Consider the following 18,821-nt stretch of genomic DNA (forward strand, 5'->3'; position numbering starts at 1 on the left):
ACACAATCCCTGCAAACAAATATCATTAACAGCCAAAAAAGCAGAACTAACCCAAATATCCACTAATAGGTGAATGAATAAAGCGTAGTCTCTTCATAAAATGGGAAATTATCCTATCTGATGAAGAGGGAATATGCTAATTGACCCTCATACCTTCACAAAGATGGTGATGCCCACAGCCAATAAGGAGGGAATATGCTAATTGACTGCCACACCCTCAAAGATGTTGGCACCCACAACCACAAGATGGTGGCACCCAGTCTCCTCAGCCCCCCATCCACCTGGGGCTGCCTGAGGATCAGATAACCAGGGCCAGCTGAGGCTTGCACTGCTGGCAGTGGCAGCAGCAGAGGTATGATGGGATGTCGCCTTTTTTGATTGCCGGGTCACCTCCCGCCCCTGGGGGCTCCCAGACTGTGAGAGGGGCAGGCTGGGCTAAGGGACCTCTCCTCCTGTGCATGAATTTTCATACACCAGGCCTCTAGTTCATTTATAAAAAGGAAGTACTGATAAATACTACAACATGGATGGACCTAGAAAACATGCCGAGTAAAAGAAGCTAGTCACAAAATACCATGTACTACAAGATTCCATCTATATAAAATGCCCAAATAGGCAAATCTATGAGACAGAAAGTAGATTACTAGGACTGGTTTGAGAGAGAATGAGGAAGGACTGTTAATGAGTATGGATTACCTTGGAGGAGTGTATGTGTGTGATAAAAATTAGATAGTGGTGATAATTGTACAACTTTTTGAATAAACTAAAAACCTTTGAAAAATACTCTTTAGATGGGCAAATTATATGGCATGTGAATTATATCTCAATAAAGCTGTTTTTATTTTTAAGAGTGCAATGTAGAATAAAAATGGAAGTTTAAAATAAAGAGGATCAACTTTCAAAGTAAACTTGAGGTAGCAAAATAGAGAGTGTAATATTTCTATATTTAGCTTTGATATTCTAAGAGCCTCAACTTGCAAGATTATACTTAGCATTCCATCCTGAGACATAGATATTATGCCCTTTCTTCACAAGAACCACCTTTAGCTTGGCCTGTGTGTCTCAAAGGTTGAGTATCAACCTATGAACCAGGAGGTCACAGGTTTGATTCCCGGTCAAGGCCCAATTTCAGGCTCTGTCCCTAATGGGGGGCGTGCAGGAGCCAGCGAATCAATGAGTCTCTATCAACATTGATGTTTCTCTCTCTCTCTCCCTTCCTCCCTGAATCCATAAAAATATACCTTAAAAAAGAACCATCTTTATTGCTTTTATTTTAAAAATGCATAATGTATTTAAAGTACATTAAAAATTAGAGTCCCTTATTTACATTTTATGTGGTGTCCCAAAAGTGTTTTAAGAGAATAATAGTTTTCTCTTGCTACAGGTGCCAGCAATATAATGTTCCTCACAAGTATAATAGTTGGGTGTCCAAGCTGTGAGATCAGACTGCCTGAACTCTTTCAGGCAATGTGAATTTGGGAGACGTTCTTTTTTAAAAATATATTTTATTGATTTTTTACAGAGAGATAGAGAGTCAGAAACATCGATGAGAGAGAAACATCCATCAGCTGCCTCCTGCACACCCCTCACTGGGGATGTGCCTGCAACCAAGGCACATTCCCTTGACCGGAATCGAACCTGGGACCCCTCAGTCCTCAGGCCAGCGCTCTATCCACTGAGCCAAACCTGTTTCGGCTGGGAGAGGTTCTTAATCTCAGTCTTCCTATCTGTAAAGGGGAAGTAGAGATACTAATACTATTATACTTATTTCATAATGTTGTTCTGAGAATTAAAGAAAAAAAATGCATGTAAAGTATCTAGCACAGTGTTAAGTTTATAATAAAGGCTTAAATTATACTTGTTAGTAATTATGATTAAAATATAGTAACAGTAATAGAGAATTGAGGTTATTAAGAAATGGGCGAAAACAAGTTGTAATGTAGTTAAAAACTGAGTATTAGCATCCTAAAGGGAAGTAAGGGTTGCAAGGAGGTATAATATTGTTGTTCAGTTCCATAACCATTAAGCAAACATATTGGATATTTAATCAAGATATTTGAATAGTTCTCAGAATTTACTGTTTTGAGAGCATGTTATAGGTCAAGGTTGTGAAATTGTGTATTTTTCAGAGAACAGTATGTGATTTAAGCTTGCTAAAGAAAGCTTGCTACATTTCTCATCAGTGGTACAACTTGTCACTTTACAATACATGCCTTTAATTTGAATAAGTCTGCCATGAAGTCTCCTTTCTTCCTCCCTTAGGTTTATTCACCGATATTATTTTCTAATGAAAGTAGCAGGGACATTTAAATACTTTTTAAAACTATTTTAACTTCTTAGGAGAAAGGAAACTTTGGTGAAAATAGTTTCTTATACGATAACTAGAGGCCCAATGCCCAGCTTCATACAGAAGGTCATACGGATGGTCATTCCGTTGTTGGGCCATTCGGTCAATATTAGGCTTTTATTACTATAGATGATTTATTTGAGATGTAAAAGAATTATCATTTTGAAATTTATTTGTATACTTTAAAAATGGTCTTTAAAAATTTCCTGGATTAACCAAAACTCCATGAAAGAAGAAAGGGAAAGAAGGAATTTGAAAGTGCTTACAAGTTTTTCTTCCTTCTCCCAAATTTTATTCATATTTTTATGCCGTAGTAATAGGTAAATCCTCTAAGTCTAAAGAGCATTAAGTGAACCTCATAAATTCATAGCCATACAATCCCTCTATGTGTAGCTTAGATTGAAACATTATTATTAGGGCTTGGTGATCATAAAAATCTATTTGAAGAAACCAGGGATCTGTACATAGGATAAAAATGAATATGAACAGGCCAGCCCCACTGCCCAAGATTATGGCAGAAGAAGGTAAGTTACTTAGTCCCTTTGTGCTTCATTTTCCTTCCCTTAGAAATACAAGAGTTGATGAGAGGATGAAGTGAGATCACACATGTAAAGTATACTGAGCACATCAAGTTTTTGCTCTTAATATTGTGTCAGTGGCCAGAAAGAGGTAAGTTGTAGCATATATCTCAAAGATGCAGCTATTAACAACCCTTGGTAAAAAGAAAATATTTTTAAAGCATGGAGATCTTCCAAATTGCATTTAAGCTATTTTCAAAGGTGCTTGAAGAATGTGGAAAAAACCTCATTATCTTTTATCTTGGTAGGATCCACAAGAGCCAGAGCTTATATCGATAGAAGGGAGTGGGGTGTGCGTGTGAAAAGGGAGTGTGTGTGGCAGGGACTGAGACCACAGGGAAATAGGTGACTTTGAGGAGTGGGGGCTGGACTTAGAAAAAAGAAAGCCACCAGGCTTGCTGCCACATGCCTGAAATGTGATTCTGTCTTTTATTTTCTCTGGCAGGGAACTGATTTAAAATCTGCCCAGAAATTAATAAGGTCACATTCAGCCAGGCTACTCACTTTGCCTGATGTGCCAACAATATTTAAATCGTATTAAATACTGGAAATTAAGAATTGACTGACTTCTATCGGAAGGCAGAGTTTGGATGAAGGCGTTGATGTAAACAGTCTCCTGGTGGAGTTAGAAACTGGCTTTAACTCCTGGCACTACCATTTCAACAGAGGTGTGAACTTGATAAGTCATTTCACCTCTGAAATGGTTTCATCATCTGTGAAAAGGGAAAAGCACCTACCTAAAAAGCATCTACCTTGTCCTGGTTAAGGCTATTCACAGCACCTGGAACATAAGAGGTGCATTTTCTATTATATTTTGTGCTAATGGAAAAAAAATTTAAAAACTAGGATGATATACTTAAACACTTAGCGTCACCAAATATGCTTGAATATGCATTGACACTCAATTACCTTCACAGACGTTGATAGTCTCAACTAATAAGCATTAATTATGCGACAAGTCGCTGACATTTTCCTCTCCTACTTGTACCGCTCAGCACACCGCACGCTCAGATGCTATAAAATGTTAATTCTTGAGCACGTTTTACTAACACCTAATCCTTGGCTTGCTGGAAACGAGTGGACCACGGACTGGAGAAAAGCGTTTCTGCAGGCTTGCCCAGGGTCTAGCGATTGCTGCCCTGTAAGGAGTTAATCGCAAAACCGCGTTTCTCACCCAGGAAAGGCGCGCAACCCTACTCCCACGTGACAGTTGTCCTTTTAATAATTCTGCTCTGCAAGCTCACGTCTCAGAGAGAAGCAGGTTCTGCGTCACGTTAAATACTGTCGATTCGTAATTAGGGATTCAGGAGGAGGGCGACTCCAGCAACTATGCAGCGAGGGACTTAAAATTGAAACAGGTCGGGTCCTGCCTGGGTGAGGCCGGGGAGGCACCTCGGCGGTCCCCCGCCGGCCCCGGAAGTTTGAGAGTCTCCAGCCGTAAGACCTGGGAGTCACCTTGACCCCTCCCGGAGTGGTGGAGAAAGTTGGCCTTGGGCCAGAGACCGGGGGAGGAAAACCAAAGATAGAACACTTTCGGGAGCAAAACACGCAGTCACGTTTTCCTGTTTTCAGCACAGCTCGAGACTCCGAGACTGGAAGGGTGGCGGGAGCAGGTGGCAGGACTCCGCCCACCGCCGCATTTTCCCCTCCCTCACCTCGCACGCCCCGACTCCCTCCGCGCAGTCGGGACTCCCAGGCGCGCGCGAAGAGTTGTCGCGCTGTGCATCCTGGGAATTAGAGTCCCGGTGTCGGGAACCGTCTCGGGAAAAGCCACTCTGGCCTACATACCCCATGATGCCCCGCGGCGCCGGCCGCTCCCGGATGTGTGCCTGGCACCGGAAGAGAAGACGGCCCCCCCTCTCTCGGCCCGGCCATCTTGTGGGAAGAGCTGAAGCAGGCGCTCTTGGCTCGGCGCGGCCCGCTGCAATCCGTGGAGGAACGCGCCGCCGAGCCACCATCATGCCTGGGCATTTACAGGAAGGCTTCGGCTGCGTGGTCACCAACCGATTCGACCAGTTATTTGACGACGAATCGGACCCCTTCGAGGTGTTGAAGGCAGCAGAGAACAAGAAAAAAGAAGCCGGCGGGGGCGGTGTTGGGGGCCCCGGGGCTAAGAGCGCAGCTCAGGCCGCAGCCCAGACCAACTCCAATGCGGCAGGCAAACAGCTGCGCAAAGAGTCCCAGAAAGAACGCAAGAACCCGCTGCCGTCCAACGTCGGCGTGGCTGACAAGAAAGAGGAGACGCAGCCTCCCGTGCCGCTTAAGAAAGAAGGTAAGTCCGCGGTGGAAGGTGGGCAAGACCCGGCGTGAGGGAAAGGAGCGGGGCAGGACCGCGGCCACCGCTTGCTCCACGGGCTCCGAGCGTCCGCGGGAGGTTCTGCCGCGATTTTTCTCCCGCTGCCGCCACAGGACCGAAGCCCGGTCCGGCGGGTGAGCCCGGGGAGCCTTGCGTTCAAACCCCCTCCTGCAGGCTTCCCGCCTCGGGCTGCGGGCGGGAGCTGCGCGGCCCGGCGGCGAGCCGCCCTGCGCCTTCCCGCCGGATCCCGCCGCGGCTGTTGGCCCGAGGTTCCCGGGAAGCGTGGGGTCCCCGGCGCCCTCCCGCTCAGAGCTCCCTTTCTCTCTCTCAGTGCTGCTCCGAGGTGCGGTAGTCTGGTTTAGGCTGCTGTCCTGCCATCTTGTCCCACGATGGTGCGGGGGGGTGGGGGCGCCCTGTGAGAAGCTGGGGGTCGGGTAACTGCGGAGGAATCTACCTGCTTTAGGTGCCTCATGCGCCTCATGGAACACCCCTCCACACACACACACACAGACACCCTCTCCACTATTTCAAACTTAGCGAGTTGCTAGAGGGAAGGGGACACATTGGGCTGCACTCGGTGACGCAGCCGCGGGGATTCTGAATGGAGAGTGGCTCTTCCTGGGAGCCCCGAGGGTCGTCCTCTCGTCGCGACTCTTTCTCCGGCCCCCGCAGCCCGCGGTGCCGGCGGGGTGGCCGGCCCGGGCCTCGTGGTGCGGGGAGCGCGCAGGCTGTCACGTTGGTCCCGGCAGAAGCGGGAGCCTCTGCGCGCAGCTCGGTCTCCACACGTGCGGGCGGCGTGGTCGGCGTCTCATTGGCGGCGGCGGGAGCTGCTTCCAGGTCACGCCGGACACTTCACCGGAGTGTGTGAGGCGTCAGTTTTTTTCTGCGTTCTCACGCATCGCCTGCTTGTCTTTTGTGGTCAATGGAGAAAGCAAAGCAGTTGGGGGGGCAAGAAAAGCACACGGGATCCATTGCAAATAGCCAAGCTCCGCGAGTCGTGGTTGGTTTTCTGCATTGGTTGAAATTTCGCTTTGCTGCCGCCACGTGCTCCGGAAAGGAGTTGTTTCTCATTAGCTTTAGGTTGGATTCGTTAGCATTCAACTGATTTTAAAACACGTGTATTATATTTTGGGCTTAGGGTTTTGGTGGTGTGGGTTTTTTTGTTGTTTTGTTTTGTTTTCTTAACTTATGTGAGGTTTTGACATGGAGAACTAGGCGGTGAGTAAAACAAAAGTATTCCTGTACTAAAATTACAGGTTGGGGGAAGCACAAGTTGTGTTAGAAAGCATGTGTACACCGAGTAAGCCAAACACCTGTTTTGTCAACTAAGAAGACTAGGGCAACCTGTAGCACAACTGAATAAATCGTTTAATTTCTGTGTTAAGGAACACTCGCTTGAATAGCTTGTGTAATTATTTAAACTACTCATCTTTACCTCTTTGATCAGAGTAATCCCAAGAAAGCACAAGAAAAAAATTGAGTCGGAAGTGTAAATCTAAAATGTGCAAGGTAGGTGTGTGCACCCGTTTTGAACGTTCAAAGGATGAAGCATGTTTGAAATCCCTCAGTTGTTTTGATCATAAAACCCATATCTGAAATAAGCTCTTACCTGGAAACTAGTATTTTAAGTTACAAAGGTAGGGAATTGCTTCATAAATTTATAATTCAGAAGTCTTCGGGAAATCTCCCATATTAACTATCAACATTTTCCTTAGGTCAGTATTTCAGGGCACTCCTAACTTTAAATTGCATAAAACAAATTTATAAATAAAGGGAAAATGTTGAATGAAAAATACTCATTTTGAGATCCTGTTGTCAGTTGATGTGGTCAGTGTGAAGGGGACTTACAAAGTCTTCCTCCAGTAGTGGGAAGGATAGTTAGCCTGATCATGTGTTCTGTGCTTTTGAAGAAAGATCCTGGTACAGCGCTAGACTACCCTAGATATATAATGTTCATATTATAAGAATTAGCTTTATAGCTAATCTTTTGTAAGTTTGAAGAACTTGAGAATTGTCACCACAGACTACCACTGAGTATAGACCAATGTGATTTTTTTTTTGTTTTTAATTAAAAGCCTGTTATCTAGTGAATATCAAGAGAAGCATGCATTTTTAAATGTCTATTGGGTGAATATATTTGGTAAGTTTTTTAGATTCTGTAAGCCTAATAATGAATATTGGGTGGGGAAATAAGCCATTGTTCATTTGGGTGTGTTTGGCTTGGATATCATTGTAAAGACTGGTTCCAAGCTCCACCCCATACACCTTGAGCTCTGATGAAATTTGTTTAAAATGCTGTGGTGTACGATCTAACAATGTGCCCATACTGAGCGTTTATGTGGAATGGACTTTAAAATTTTATCAAAGAGTCAAGCACCTGAACAATTGGATGAGTCTTGATTGTGTTCCACTTTCTTAGAAAGAACCAGGGTAAATCTACTTAAGATCTTGTTATAAAAACAGTTCCTTGGCTGCTGTTTGGTTTTGTTAGAAATTGTGGTTTGGGAATTATGGCATACCTGGAATTTTACAGACATGAGTTTAACCATCAATCTAGTTCTTCTTAAGACCACCAGTAATGCATATTGATTGCTTCTTGGCATTAGATACTAACAGGGTAAATGCACTGGTAAGAACAAACCAAAAGAAATGTTCTCCATTCATAATAGCAAAATATCGAGTATTTTAGAGATTGCGTAAGAGTTTTTCTGTTAGGTATAGTGTGTATAATAAAACGTGTAGAAACTAACAGAGGAGGTACTTTTTTTCTGGTTAAATAGCTATTTCAAACTGTGGCTATGTAATCATAGATGCTATTTGTTTTCCTTTCAATTTTGTAATTTCATAGAATTACCAGTCTTTTTTTTTTCTTTTTTCTTTTTTTCCCCCCTAACTCTCGAGGTTGTTGTTTTTTCCTCCTCCAGATTACATAAACTAAAAGTGTGGCCTTTAAAAAAAATTTTTTTAAGGTCTTTATCTGTTCAATGAATGTATATGGATTTTCTTGGTTATTATTTATGAATGGCTGCTGTTGTTATCTTTGGTATGTTTAAAGCCCAAATGTATCATTTGCCTAAAATTTCTTTAAATTTAGAATTTTATAGTAAGAGACTGGCATTTTAAAAAGTCAGAGGAATAATGGCTGCCTACCCAGTTAACTTCCAAGTCAGTTGCTGAGGATGCTCTTAGGGGGTGAAAGTGACTTGGCAAACTAGATAGAAGTTTGAAGTACTTTGTTCCATTTTAGATATGCCCAGTGTTTGCCTTTTTAACAGTATGTGCTAGCTAGGGACCTGAAGATTAACAATGTACCTTTTTTTTAAGTCTGGGCTTAAATTTTTTGAATTGCAAAAATAATTTGCTTAATGCTGGTTATTTATCATTTTAGGAATAAGACGTGTTGGAAGAAGACCTGATCAACAACTTCAAGGTGAAGGGAAAATAATTGATAGGAGACCAGAACGGCGACCACCTCGTGAAAGACGATTTGAAAAGCCACTTGAAGAAAAGGGTGAAGGAGGAGAATTTTCAGTTGATAGGCAAGATTTTTTTCAAATCTCTTAATGTTTTGTCAGTTTATAGTCTCAATACAAAGCTATAAATTGGTAATAATTGTTTGCAGTGTGTCTTATGTTTATCAGTTTTTCAAAGAAACATCTGAATTGTTATTTCAATAGCAGTTTTTAGTGTTCAACCTTAGGTTCCTTTTAGCGAAACAATTAGTAGTTGAATTGATAGACAGTTTCTTTTTCTTGCTATCCCCAGATGTTAACAGGAAAGTTCTGTTGTATTGTTTATAGCAAAGCAGATTACTCATTATGCAGGTTAGATTTGTTTATTTTAATTATTAAATGTATTTATGAATAGTAGTTTTATTAGATTATTACGTAAAATGAATAACAAAAAGAATGCACTAATAAGTTTTAAATTATATAAAATTAGTGTTCTTGTGGTGGGAGTAGCTTCCTAGTTTTTATTTCCTTTATGTGTGTAGAAATAGGTTGTTTTGAATTTTCTAAAACATGGTTTAACTGTTGACTTATGAGCCAATAAATATATTCCTGTATTTTTGAGTCTTTGAATGAATTTCCCTATTTTTTCTGGAAACCTGGGATGTATATAATCTTTATTTGTTGTAGACCGATTATTGACCGGCCTATCCGAGGCCGGGGTGGTCTTGGAAGAGGTCGAGGCGGACGTGGACGAGGAATGGGCCGAGGAGATGGATTTGACTCTCGTGGCAAACGTGAATTTGATAGGCATAGTGGAAGTGATAGATCGTAAGTCTTATATTGGTTTTTATTTGAGTCTATTTTTTTTAATAAAACAAACTTTGAATTGCTAGAATCAAAGAGTATTATGTTAACTCAGTTTTGTTAGTTCTTTCTCACATTACAGTGGCCTGAAGCACGAGGACAAACGTGGAGGTAGCGGATCTCACAACTGGGGAACTGTCAAAGATGAATTAACGTTGGTATTCTGATTTTTAAAAATAATTTTTATAAAATTGATCCTATATCTTTTTAGAGGCTCACTCATAACGCTTAAATATTATTTGTCTCTGGGACAAGAATGTAATAGCTTTTATTGCTAATATCTTATATATCTTTGATACAAGATAACCTCTTGTTGGCTATATTTATATTATAGTTGTATCAAGCGACCAATTTTCAGTATATGTGATAATCGGTTTTTCTTTTCATATGGATATATAGCTTTTTTCTGAAACCCTGCATTGAAGTGTTTGGGTATTCTTATTCTATGTCTTTAATAGTTTGTAGCTATTGACCCTTGTGGTTATTAGAAAAATTTGATAAGCAAGTGAGGCACTATTTTAAAACTTAACTTCTGTTACTTTTTGAGTAAAGTACTATAATTTGGATCAATATACATTTTTTAAATTATTTCCTCTTAAAGGTCTTCTAGAGTATACATTTAGTAGGGAAAGACTCTTACTTGGGGATTGTGAGGATTTTAAAATGTTTTTGTGTAATGAATTCTTCAGTTACATGTAAATGGACCTAGATGCCTTTCTTTTTCTTTCCTTAGAGAGTCCCCAAAATACATTCAGAAACAAATATCTTATAATTGCAGTGACTTGGAGCAACCAAATGTGACTGAGGAAACACCTGAAGGTGAAGAACATCCAGTTGCAGACACTGAAAATAAGTAAGTTGTTTTATGTATAATGGTAAGGCTCTGTCCGTGAAATCAATTTGGATTTTTACCAAGAAAACTTACAGGTTTAATTCTGTTACTTGATGGCTTTTTAACAGAAGAGATTTTCATGGTACCCCAATTCATCAAGTAGTGTTCATATAGAGGAGTGTTTTATACATGTATATATTGGTATATTGGGCTCTAGTGATTTAAAAAATAGAAATGGTATTAATATTTAAAATAACAATTGTTGTCTTAAAAAAAAAAATAAGGGAAGATAGTAAGACCTGCTAGCCCCGAGCACAAAAATTAACTGTTGTAACCTCAAAATAGAGAATAGGAATGAGATGCTATGCATTTTACCGAACCTTACTTGATAGAGATAATGGTAATAGATATATAAATAATGGATAATTCAACTGATAGCTGTCCAAAGACATCAAATAGGTGAGAACTAGAATCTGAAATTTGGAAGCTACTAAAAATTAGACCAAATGGTTGAAATAAGAGAAGTTGTAGTATTTAGAACTCATATTTCAAAGTACTTTGGACTCTAACTGCAGGTTTTATCTTGAAACAGTTTAATACTAGGAAACATGAATACATTAAAATTCCGCCTCTTTGAAATTTATTTTCCATCAACATTGAATTTGGAACATAGTATTATTGACTTGCTTTAAAATATATGAGAGCAAATGCCAGAATATGTTATTCACTAGCTTTCTTAATCATTTTTATTGTCTCTGTGAGAGTCTTTAGGTAGAAAACCTGCTTTTGAAGTTTTTGTTTATTCAAGGGTGAGAGAGTTTTAAAGTTTCAAGTTAGGCTGGTAAAAATAATTTAATACCTTTCTCTAGTTTCCATCAATCAAAGCAAAAATTATATTATAAATTTCTTACGGTATTGTGGTTTAAAGTTTTGTATTATAGGTTACTTAGGTCTAATTCTTAACTGGGGCATATTCAAATCAATCAAGGAGGAGATGCTTTTCTAAGCTTCGAGTTTTCTTAAAGAATTGCTCTTATAGTGAATTATTACTAATGATTAAGGGTATCATATTCCATGGGTTTATTGGAATAAGAAATAATACATTTGCTTTTATTGGTGACAGTAGAAAAAAATGCATGATGTTGAATGATGTGTTGAACTTAGATAAATTTATTTATATGAAACTATATAGAATAATTTTATTTGGTAAACAGTGAAATTGTGGATGAGTTAAATGAGCCTTATGTAATATTGAGTGCTTCACAATGCCAATACAACCATTCTTTAATAAAGAGCCTATATTTAAATAACCGTAAGTGTGACCTGCAAAGATTATAAATGTCTACCAGAAGGAAATCATACATTATTGATAGGGTATTGGAAGCAAATCCTTAATTCAGGACCCAGGCATGAAATTGAGGGTATTTGGTCTAAAGAAGATTATGATGATGGTATTAAGAGAGGTTTCCAGAGTGGAGAGAATCTAAACATAGTACTGTATCTTGAATATGGAAATACACATTTATAAAGCAGTGCTTGGCTGACTTTGATTCCCTTATATATAGTTTCCAGAGTGTGTGTTTTGTCTCACTTGATCCTTACAACAATCCTTGAAGGTAGGTGTCCTGGTTCCATGGGACAAAATGTGATGAGTTACGTTACATTCGTCGCTGTGCCACAACTTAGTAACTAGGACTTTTTAGCTTTCTCATCTGTAAACTGACAGCTGGACCTCATATCCAAATCTCATCAATTCAATGTAAGCTTTAAAATTGTAAGGTAGGGATTAGTCAGACTACAGAGTAGCATAGAAGAGGGAGCTATTTGAGCTCTAAGGCTAACTGGAACATCTGCTATCTTTGGAAAGAAGCAGAGCTGCCAAAATAGCAAACAACTTGTTTGATGACAATTGGAAATTGATACTAGATTAAAATAATGGACTTCTAGGCTTTCTTTCTGCAAAAATGGAAATTCATAATATATAATACATTTGGGAATAACTAATTCATTATTAAGTATTGAAACCAATATGTTTTGTGAAGAGTTTTATTTCTAGTGAAACCTCAGTTTACCTGCCCACACTCAGGTTGGTTTGAAAGTTGGCATATATAGAATCCAGGATTTTAACTTGGCTTTTAAAGATTCTTTTTTTTTTTTTTTTTCCCATCAGCATTATCCTAAAATAAAGGATAAAGGAACAGTTCTTTTTATATTTAGAATGTGAAGTGTGGTTCACAGGCATTCTAGATGATATAACATGTTATAAGTTATGTATTGTGGAAAATTAAAAATGTTTTAGGAGAAGTTAGGCCAAATATTTTAATTATGTAATAGTACGGCTTTAAGAGAAAGGAGTGTTTTAAGAAATATGTGTTAGCCCCAGTGGGGAGGCTTGTTTGGAGCATCATCCCATGCACCAAGGAGGTAGCGGGCTTGATTTTCCGTCAGGGCACGTGCATAACGTCACAGGTTCAATCCCAATTGGAGCGTGTATGGGAGGCAACCAATTGATGTTTCTCTTTATGTTTGGTAAATCCAATTTCAGGTTGTAGTACTGATAGATGAGCATTTAAAAGTTTATGAATTGTATTTTTTTACTTATCCATATTTACCTTTTTAAAAAATGTATTTTTTTATTGATTTTTTTTTTTTTTTTTTTTTTTTAATAGGAAGAGGGATAGAAAGCTAGAAACATCGATGAGAGAAAAGCATCCACCAGCTGCCTCTTGCACACCACCTACCGGGGATGTGCATCAAACCTGGGACTTTTCAGTCCACAGATCGATGCTCCATCCACTGAGCCAAACCGGTTTCGGCAACTTATCCATACTTTGACTAATACAACAAGCATTGACTACCTGGTGTCTGCCAAATTAATGTTAGCCATTGGGTTACAAAAATTATGATCCTTCCATCCTTGGATAATTTTCCCTAAAAGATAGATTAACAAGATTTAACTTCTTATAAGTAACATTTTTGTCAGCCACTTTGTAGATATAAAATTTAAACATCTTTTCACAGGGAAAACGAAGTTGAAGAAGTAAAGGAAGAGGGTCCAAAAGAAATGACTTTGGATGAGTGGAAGGCTATTCAAAATAAGGACCGGGCAAAAGTAGAATTTAATATACGGAAACCAAATGAAGGTGCTGATGGTCAGTGGAAGAAGGGATTTGTTCTTCATAAGTCAAAGAGTGAAGAGGTAAAATTAATATTTGTGGTATTTGAAAATTTTTGGGTGTGTCTTGACAATTCAACACATAATATTTTTTATAATCTTTATAAAAAAAGCTGTACATAGTGTCATTGGATTAGGTAAATTGTTCAAAAAAGAAAATAAACTACATTATCAAATAAACGCATATTTTAAGAAATTTAGTCCTATCTGTTGCTATATTCAATCTGGTAGCCCCCCTCCACCTTCAGAAGCTGTTAGTCAATATATATATCTTACAATTACTATATTTTATAAATAGAGTAGGTCTTTTCAAAGTTGTGATGATATTTTTAAAAATCATGCCTAAATTCAAGGACTTGTATTAGATTGGAAGGTTGGCATTTTCATGTGGCTTAACCTACAATAAAATGAGTGCATTTATACAGTATTTAATACTTGAAACTGCCTATGTCATATTCTAATGGTCAGGACTCTTCAATAAATGGTACTACCCTTTATTGAGGAATGAGGTAAGACCAGAAAATTAATATTGGTTTCCTTTACTTACAAAACATGGGAACTAACGAGAAAGATATGTTGGTGGCTTTTGTTTTGACATTTTCTGCTTAAGCCTTGGGGCACATTCTTAGAGGAATGTCCCATTGCTACATCCTTTTAGAGCTTGTGTAAGTATGAGATTTTAGTCATAAAGTTAAAATGTTAAGAAGGCAACCTGTAATAAAAAAATGCAATAAGATCTTAATATATTTTAATTTTCTTTTAAAAATAGTTGTGAAGCAAGCTTGGAAACATTTTAAATGAAATAGGTTGAAGAATTTTAAATACTTTTCTATATTTAGAGGTGTTTTTTAAAAACACTATAAAATTAGTATAAATGAGGACATTGTCTTTTAAGTGTCAAGTCATAGAATAAAAAGTTTTCATTTAGAACATGTGGTTATTTTTTCATAGTGCTTGCAGATACAGTTGTTTCGTATGTCTGGGTAAAACAAATAGGATTTCAGATTAAAGAACTTCGAAAGTTCTCCTTGGGGAGATTGTTGCACTAATTATTAAACTACTTAGGTTAATATGAGAAAGATTTATTGGGCACCTTTGAGACAATTATTTGTAAATTAAATGAGGTCCTGACAGAATTTTTCTCTACAACAAGACACACACAAAATTGTGATTTAATTTTAGAGAAGTCAGTAATACCCTGAATACTCTTCATGTATTTTATTGACTAGGTTAGGTTATCATAATTTTAAGTATTTTCTAGGGTGCTTTTCAGAAATAATTATACAAGGTGATGTATATGATTAGATATTTTTGAAACTATAAAATGTGAAATTTGTTATGAATAACTTTGAAACCAATACATTTTCACTATCAACACACGTTCATATGCTTTGACAATTTATTCTACTAGTTACTCAAAGGTTAGGGATGTGTCCTCAATATTCAGACTTTATATTATAGTAAAATCTTTTAGATTGTTTCAGTAGAATATCAACTTGGACTTTTTTTTGTTTCTGTGCTCTAGAAAATTGTACAAGCTTCTGATTAATAGATTGAGATTCTTTGCAATAGCAAACATTTAAAAGTTAGACAATTAGTATATATAATTGACTTTAATTTGCCAGCAATTTTGTGGACTTACATATCTTTTAGGCTTCTTTACAAAGCCTTTTATTGCCTTTAAATTAGGTTGGTCTGACACTTAATCCCATATTAAATGATTAAAGGGATGAAAGCATGGATAGAAATACATTTATTTGTACTTTAAGGGTAGTTATTAACAATTCTAATATGATATTTAGAAAGAACAAAATTTTTGTATTTCTCCAGAAAAGTGTGTGTGTGTGTGTGTGTGTGTGTGTGTGTATATGTGTATGTGTGTGAGTGTGTGTGTGAAGTCAGATATTAAGCAGTATAAAATTCTCTGGTGTTTTTGTTTGTTTGTTGCAGACTGGGTCATGTAGCTTATGATGTAAATACAAAGTATAGGATCTGGATTTCACAAACATGACTTTTCATTTTTAAGATTGTTCCTTTGATATGTTTTATTTGGGTGCAGCTTTTCAAGGTTCCCTTATGTAAAGTTGTGATTTGCTTAAGTCTGTAGCTCTCCTATTTATATGAAAGAACAATATAAAAGTTGTACATGAACAGAAGTCTGTACACAATTTCTTAACTCATGGTTGGAAGAATATAGCGTAAAGTTTTCTTTACAACTTATAAAGAGATTCCGTATTATCAATAATAGGAACCTTTATCCATGTCTTTATCAGGGGTTCCTTGATGGGAATTCTAATCTGAAAGGCATGTTTTAAATGTACTGGTAAAGATAATGATTCATTAGGTTTGAGATGAGGCCCAGTCCCTTGAGTGGTTGTGATTAGATACCTTTAATTGAGACTTGTATCGCCTGTAATTTTTTTTTTAAGTATACTTATCTGCTCCCTCCTGCGTCCACCCTCTCCCCTCCCACTGGGTATTAAGCCTGCAAACCAGGCATGTGCCCTGACTGACCAGGAATGAAACCATGACCTCCTGGTTCATAGGTTGATGATCAATTGCAAGGCCCAGAGGAAAGCTCATTCTAAAATTTGCAGCAGCATTTTCCTAGTAATCATCCAGTGGCCTTTACTTAAATTTTCAGGCTCACGCTGAAGATTCGGTTATGGACCATCATTTCCGGAAGCCAGCAAATGATATAACGTCTCAGCTGGAGATCAATTTTGGAGACCTTGGCCGCCCAGGACGTGGTGGCAGGGGAGGACGAGGTGGTCGTGGGCGTGGTGGACGTCCAAACCGAGGCAGCAGGACTGACAAGGTAAGTTTTAAATATTTTGTCCTTTTAAGTAAATCAAGGACCTCTTATGGTAAATTGACCGCTTAAAGTCCTTTGGGGGACATAAGTGAAAGGAAAAAAAGGTAGACCCCGGCTGTTGTCTTAATATGTCAAGGTTTTGGGTTCAGTCCCTAGTTGGGGCATATACAAGTATCAACCAATGAATGCATAAATAAGTAGAACAAGAAGTCAGTGTTTATCTGTCTCTCTCATTTCCATTCATCCCTCTACCTCTTCTCTAAAATCAATGTTAAAAAAAATTTTTTTTTTAAAGAAACAACATTTTTGGCCAAAACTGGTTTGGCTCAGTGTATAGAGCGTTGGCCTGCAGACTGAAGAGTCCCAGGTTTGATTCCGATCAAGGGCATGTACCTTAGTTGCGGGCACATCCCCTGTTTGGGGTGTGCAGAAGGCGGCTGATCTATGTTTCTCATCGATGTTTCTAGCTCTGTCCCTCTCCCTTCCTCTCTGTAAAAAATCAATAAAATACATATTTTTAAAAATAAACATTTTTGGTTATAAATTTTTAAAAAGTATTTAAATGACTAAAGAGTGTTGCCAGTAGAATTAAATTACCACACTTTATTGAATACTTAATTAGGTGCTGGTCTGATGTTAAGCTAGGCATTTTATGTGCTGTGTCATTTGATTCACGTTACTATGTGGACATCCCCATTTTACAGAGGAGGAATTCAGTACAGGAAACCAAGTTAACTCTTGGCCTTTGACAAGGTCTACCTGAAATGCTAACTTACATCCTCTGCCTTCACTGTTTTTCAGTACTCAGTTTAACATAACCTTTGTGTCTATTGTTTAATTGTGTGAATTGAAACTCATTAGATTAATGGCCTAGTGAACGCATTTTTAGTTTTTGGGTTTTGTTTTTTTTTTTTACATTGTTATGTAAGAGGTGGGATTCATTTTTGTCATCTTCAATGCCTTGCATGTAGTCTACAACACATAAGTTCTTATGAAATATTTTGATATAAACACTAGTAATTGATAGATTTGAGCTCTGATCTGTCTGATGTCAAAGTTTAAGCTTTTAATGTGTAGATATTAAAACCTTTTAGTTCATTGTCTTTTATGGTCTATCTAGTATCTAGTATATAATCATGAATTCCGAACTGATAACACAAATTGGGGGACCCATTTGTTTGATTGGGTCTGCCAGTGTTTGATTATATTGGCAGTTGAAATACTACAGATTTTATGGTCACCAGTAACAGTGTAGTTATATTTTGTTTCTGTTCCTTCCTCTGATACCAGGTGCTTTTAAAGCTAATGTTATGTATGTGGCCTTTTTTTTTTTTTTAATACTTTTTTGTTGTTGTTATTTCTATGTTATTAATAGCATTTGGCAGTTGGGTCCCATTCTAATATTGAAGAATGTGCTGCTTAAAATAATTGTAATTGGTTTGCTTTCAAATTAATGCCATTATTATTTAGCAAGTAGAGAAATACAGGAATGCTTAAGAATTTCCACACATATCTTATATTAATCCACTTGTTATGAGTATTAGAAAAATAAAATAACCCAGGCTGTTACTAGGGAATTTTCCTAAATCTTGATAGAAATCCAGAGCAAGACTCATTGCAAATATTTGTGGCCCTAGTCTGACCCATAATTTTGCCTTTAAGTAAAAGGTTTGACACATTTGAGTATTTATGTAGTATTTAACTTTAAGATATTTTAGAGTTCTGTGTCTACATGTAGACACTGGTGATTTATTTTCAAGGTTTGAGCATTATTAATTTTGGTTTGTTTCTTTTTCAGTCAAGTGCGTCTGCTCCTGATGTAGATGACCCAGAGGCATTCCCAGCTCTGGCTTAACTGGATGCCATAAGATAACCCTGGTTCCTTTGTGGACCCTACTTCTCTGAGGTTTTGCATGCTTAAGGATCCCAACCGTCTAAGAAATTAAAAAAAAAAAAAAAAAAAAAAAAGACTGTCATTCATACCATTCACACCTACAGACTGAATTTTATCTGTTTTGAAAATGAACTTCTCTCGCTACACAGAAGTAACAAATATGGTAGTCAGTTTTGTATTTAGAAATGTATTGGTAGCAGGGATGTTTTCATAATTTTCAGAGATTATGCATTACTTCATGGATATTTTGTATTGCTGCTTGCAAATATGCATTTCCAAACTTGAAATATAGGTGTGAACATGTGTACCAGTTTAAAGCTTTCACTTCATTTGTGTTTTTTAATTAAGGATTTAGATGTTCCCCCAGTTACAAACTAGTTTTAAATATTGGACATAATATCCGTTTTAGTACCTGCTTTGCATTTACACATATGGTCAACTGGGACATGTAAACTCTGATTGTCAAAATTTATGCTATGTGGAATACTAATGACTTTACGTAATTTAACTTAGTTTTAATATTTTTATTTCTGGGGGAAATCCTTTTTCACTTCTCATGATAGCTGTT

General features: G+C 37.9%; 1 protein-coding gene across 4 annotated transcripts; it reads left to right on the forward strand.

Annotated features, from left to right (window-relative positions):
• Window positions 1-4,764: 4,764 nt before the first annotated feature.
• Window positions 4,765-18,570, forward strand: SERBP1 (SERPINE1 mRNA binding protein 1). Of its 4 annotated transcripts, none has more exons than XM_036447883.2 (8): window positions 4,765-5,197; window positions 8,610-8,760; window positions 9,361-9,501; window positions 9,620-9,691; window positions 10,271-10,390; window positions 13,391-13,568; window positions 16,189-16,362; window positions 18,158-18,570. In XM_036447883.2, the coding sequence occupies exons 1-8, from the start codon at window positions 4,885-4,887 to the stop codon at window positions 18,212-18,214; spliced, it is 1,206 nt and encodes a 401-aa protein (XP_036303776.1). In that variant the 5' UTR covers window positions 4,765-4,884; the 3' UTR covers window positions 18,215-18,570. The 4 variants fall into 4 exon arrangements, with proteins under 4 accessions (XP_036303776.1, XP_036303775.1, XP_036303779.1 ...); XM_036447882.2 differs by having other exon boundaries at window positions 4,766-5,197; window positions 9,602-9,691; XM_036447886.2 differs by having other exon boundaries at window positions 4,767-5,197; window positions 10,316-10,390.
• The last annotated feature ends 251 nt before the right edge of the window (window positions 18,571-18,821 follow it).

Source organism: Pipistrellus kuhlii, unplaced genomic scaffold, assembly GCF_014108245.1.
Source record: "Pipistrellus kuhlii isolate mPipKuh1 unplaced genomic scaffold, mPipKuh1.p scaffold_m20_p_2, whole genome shotgun sequence".
Taxonomy (NCBI): Eukaryota; Metazoa; Chordata; class Mammalia; order Chiroptera; family Vespertilionidae; genus Pipistrellus; species Pipistrellus kuhlii.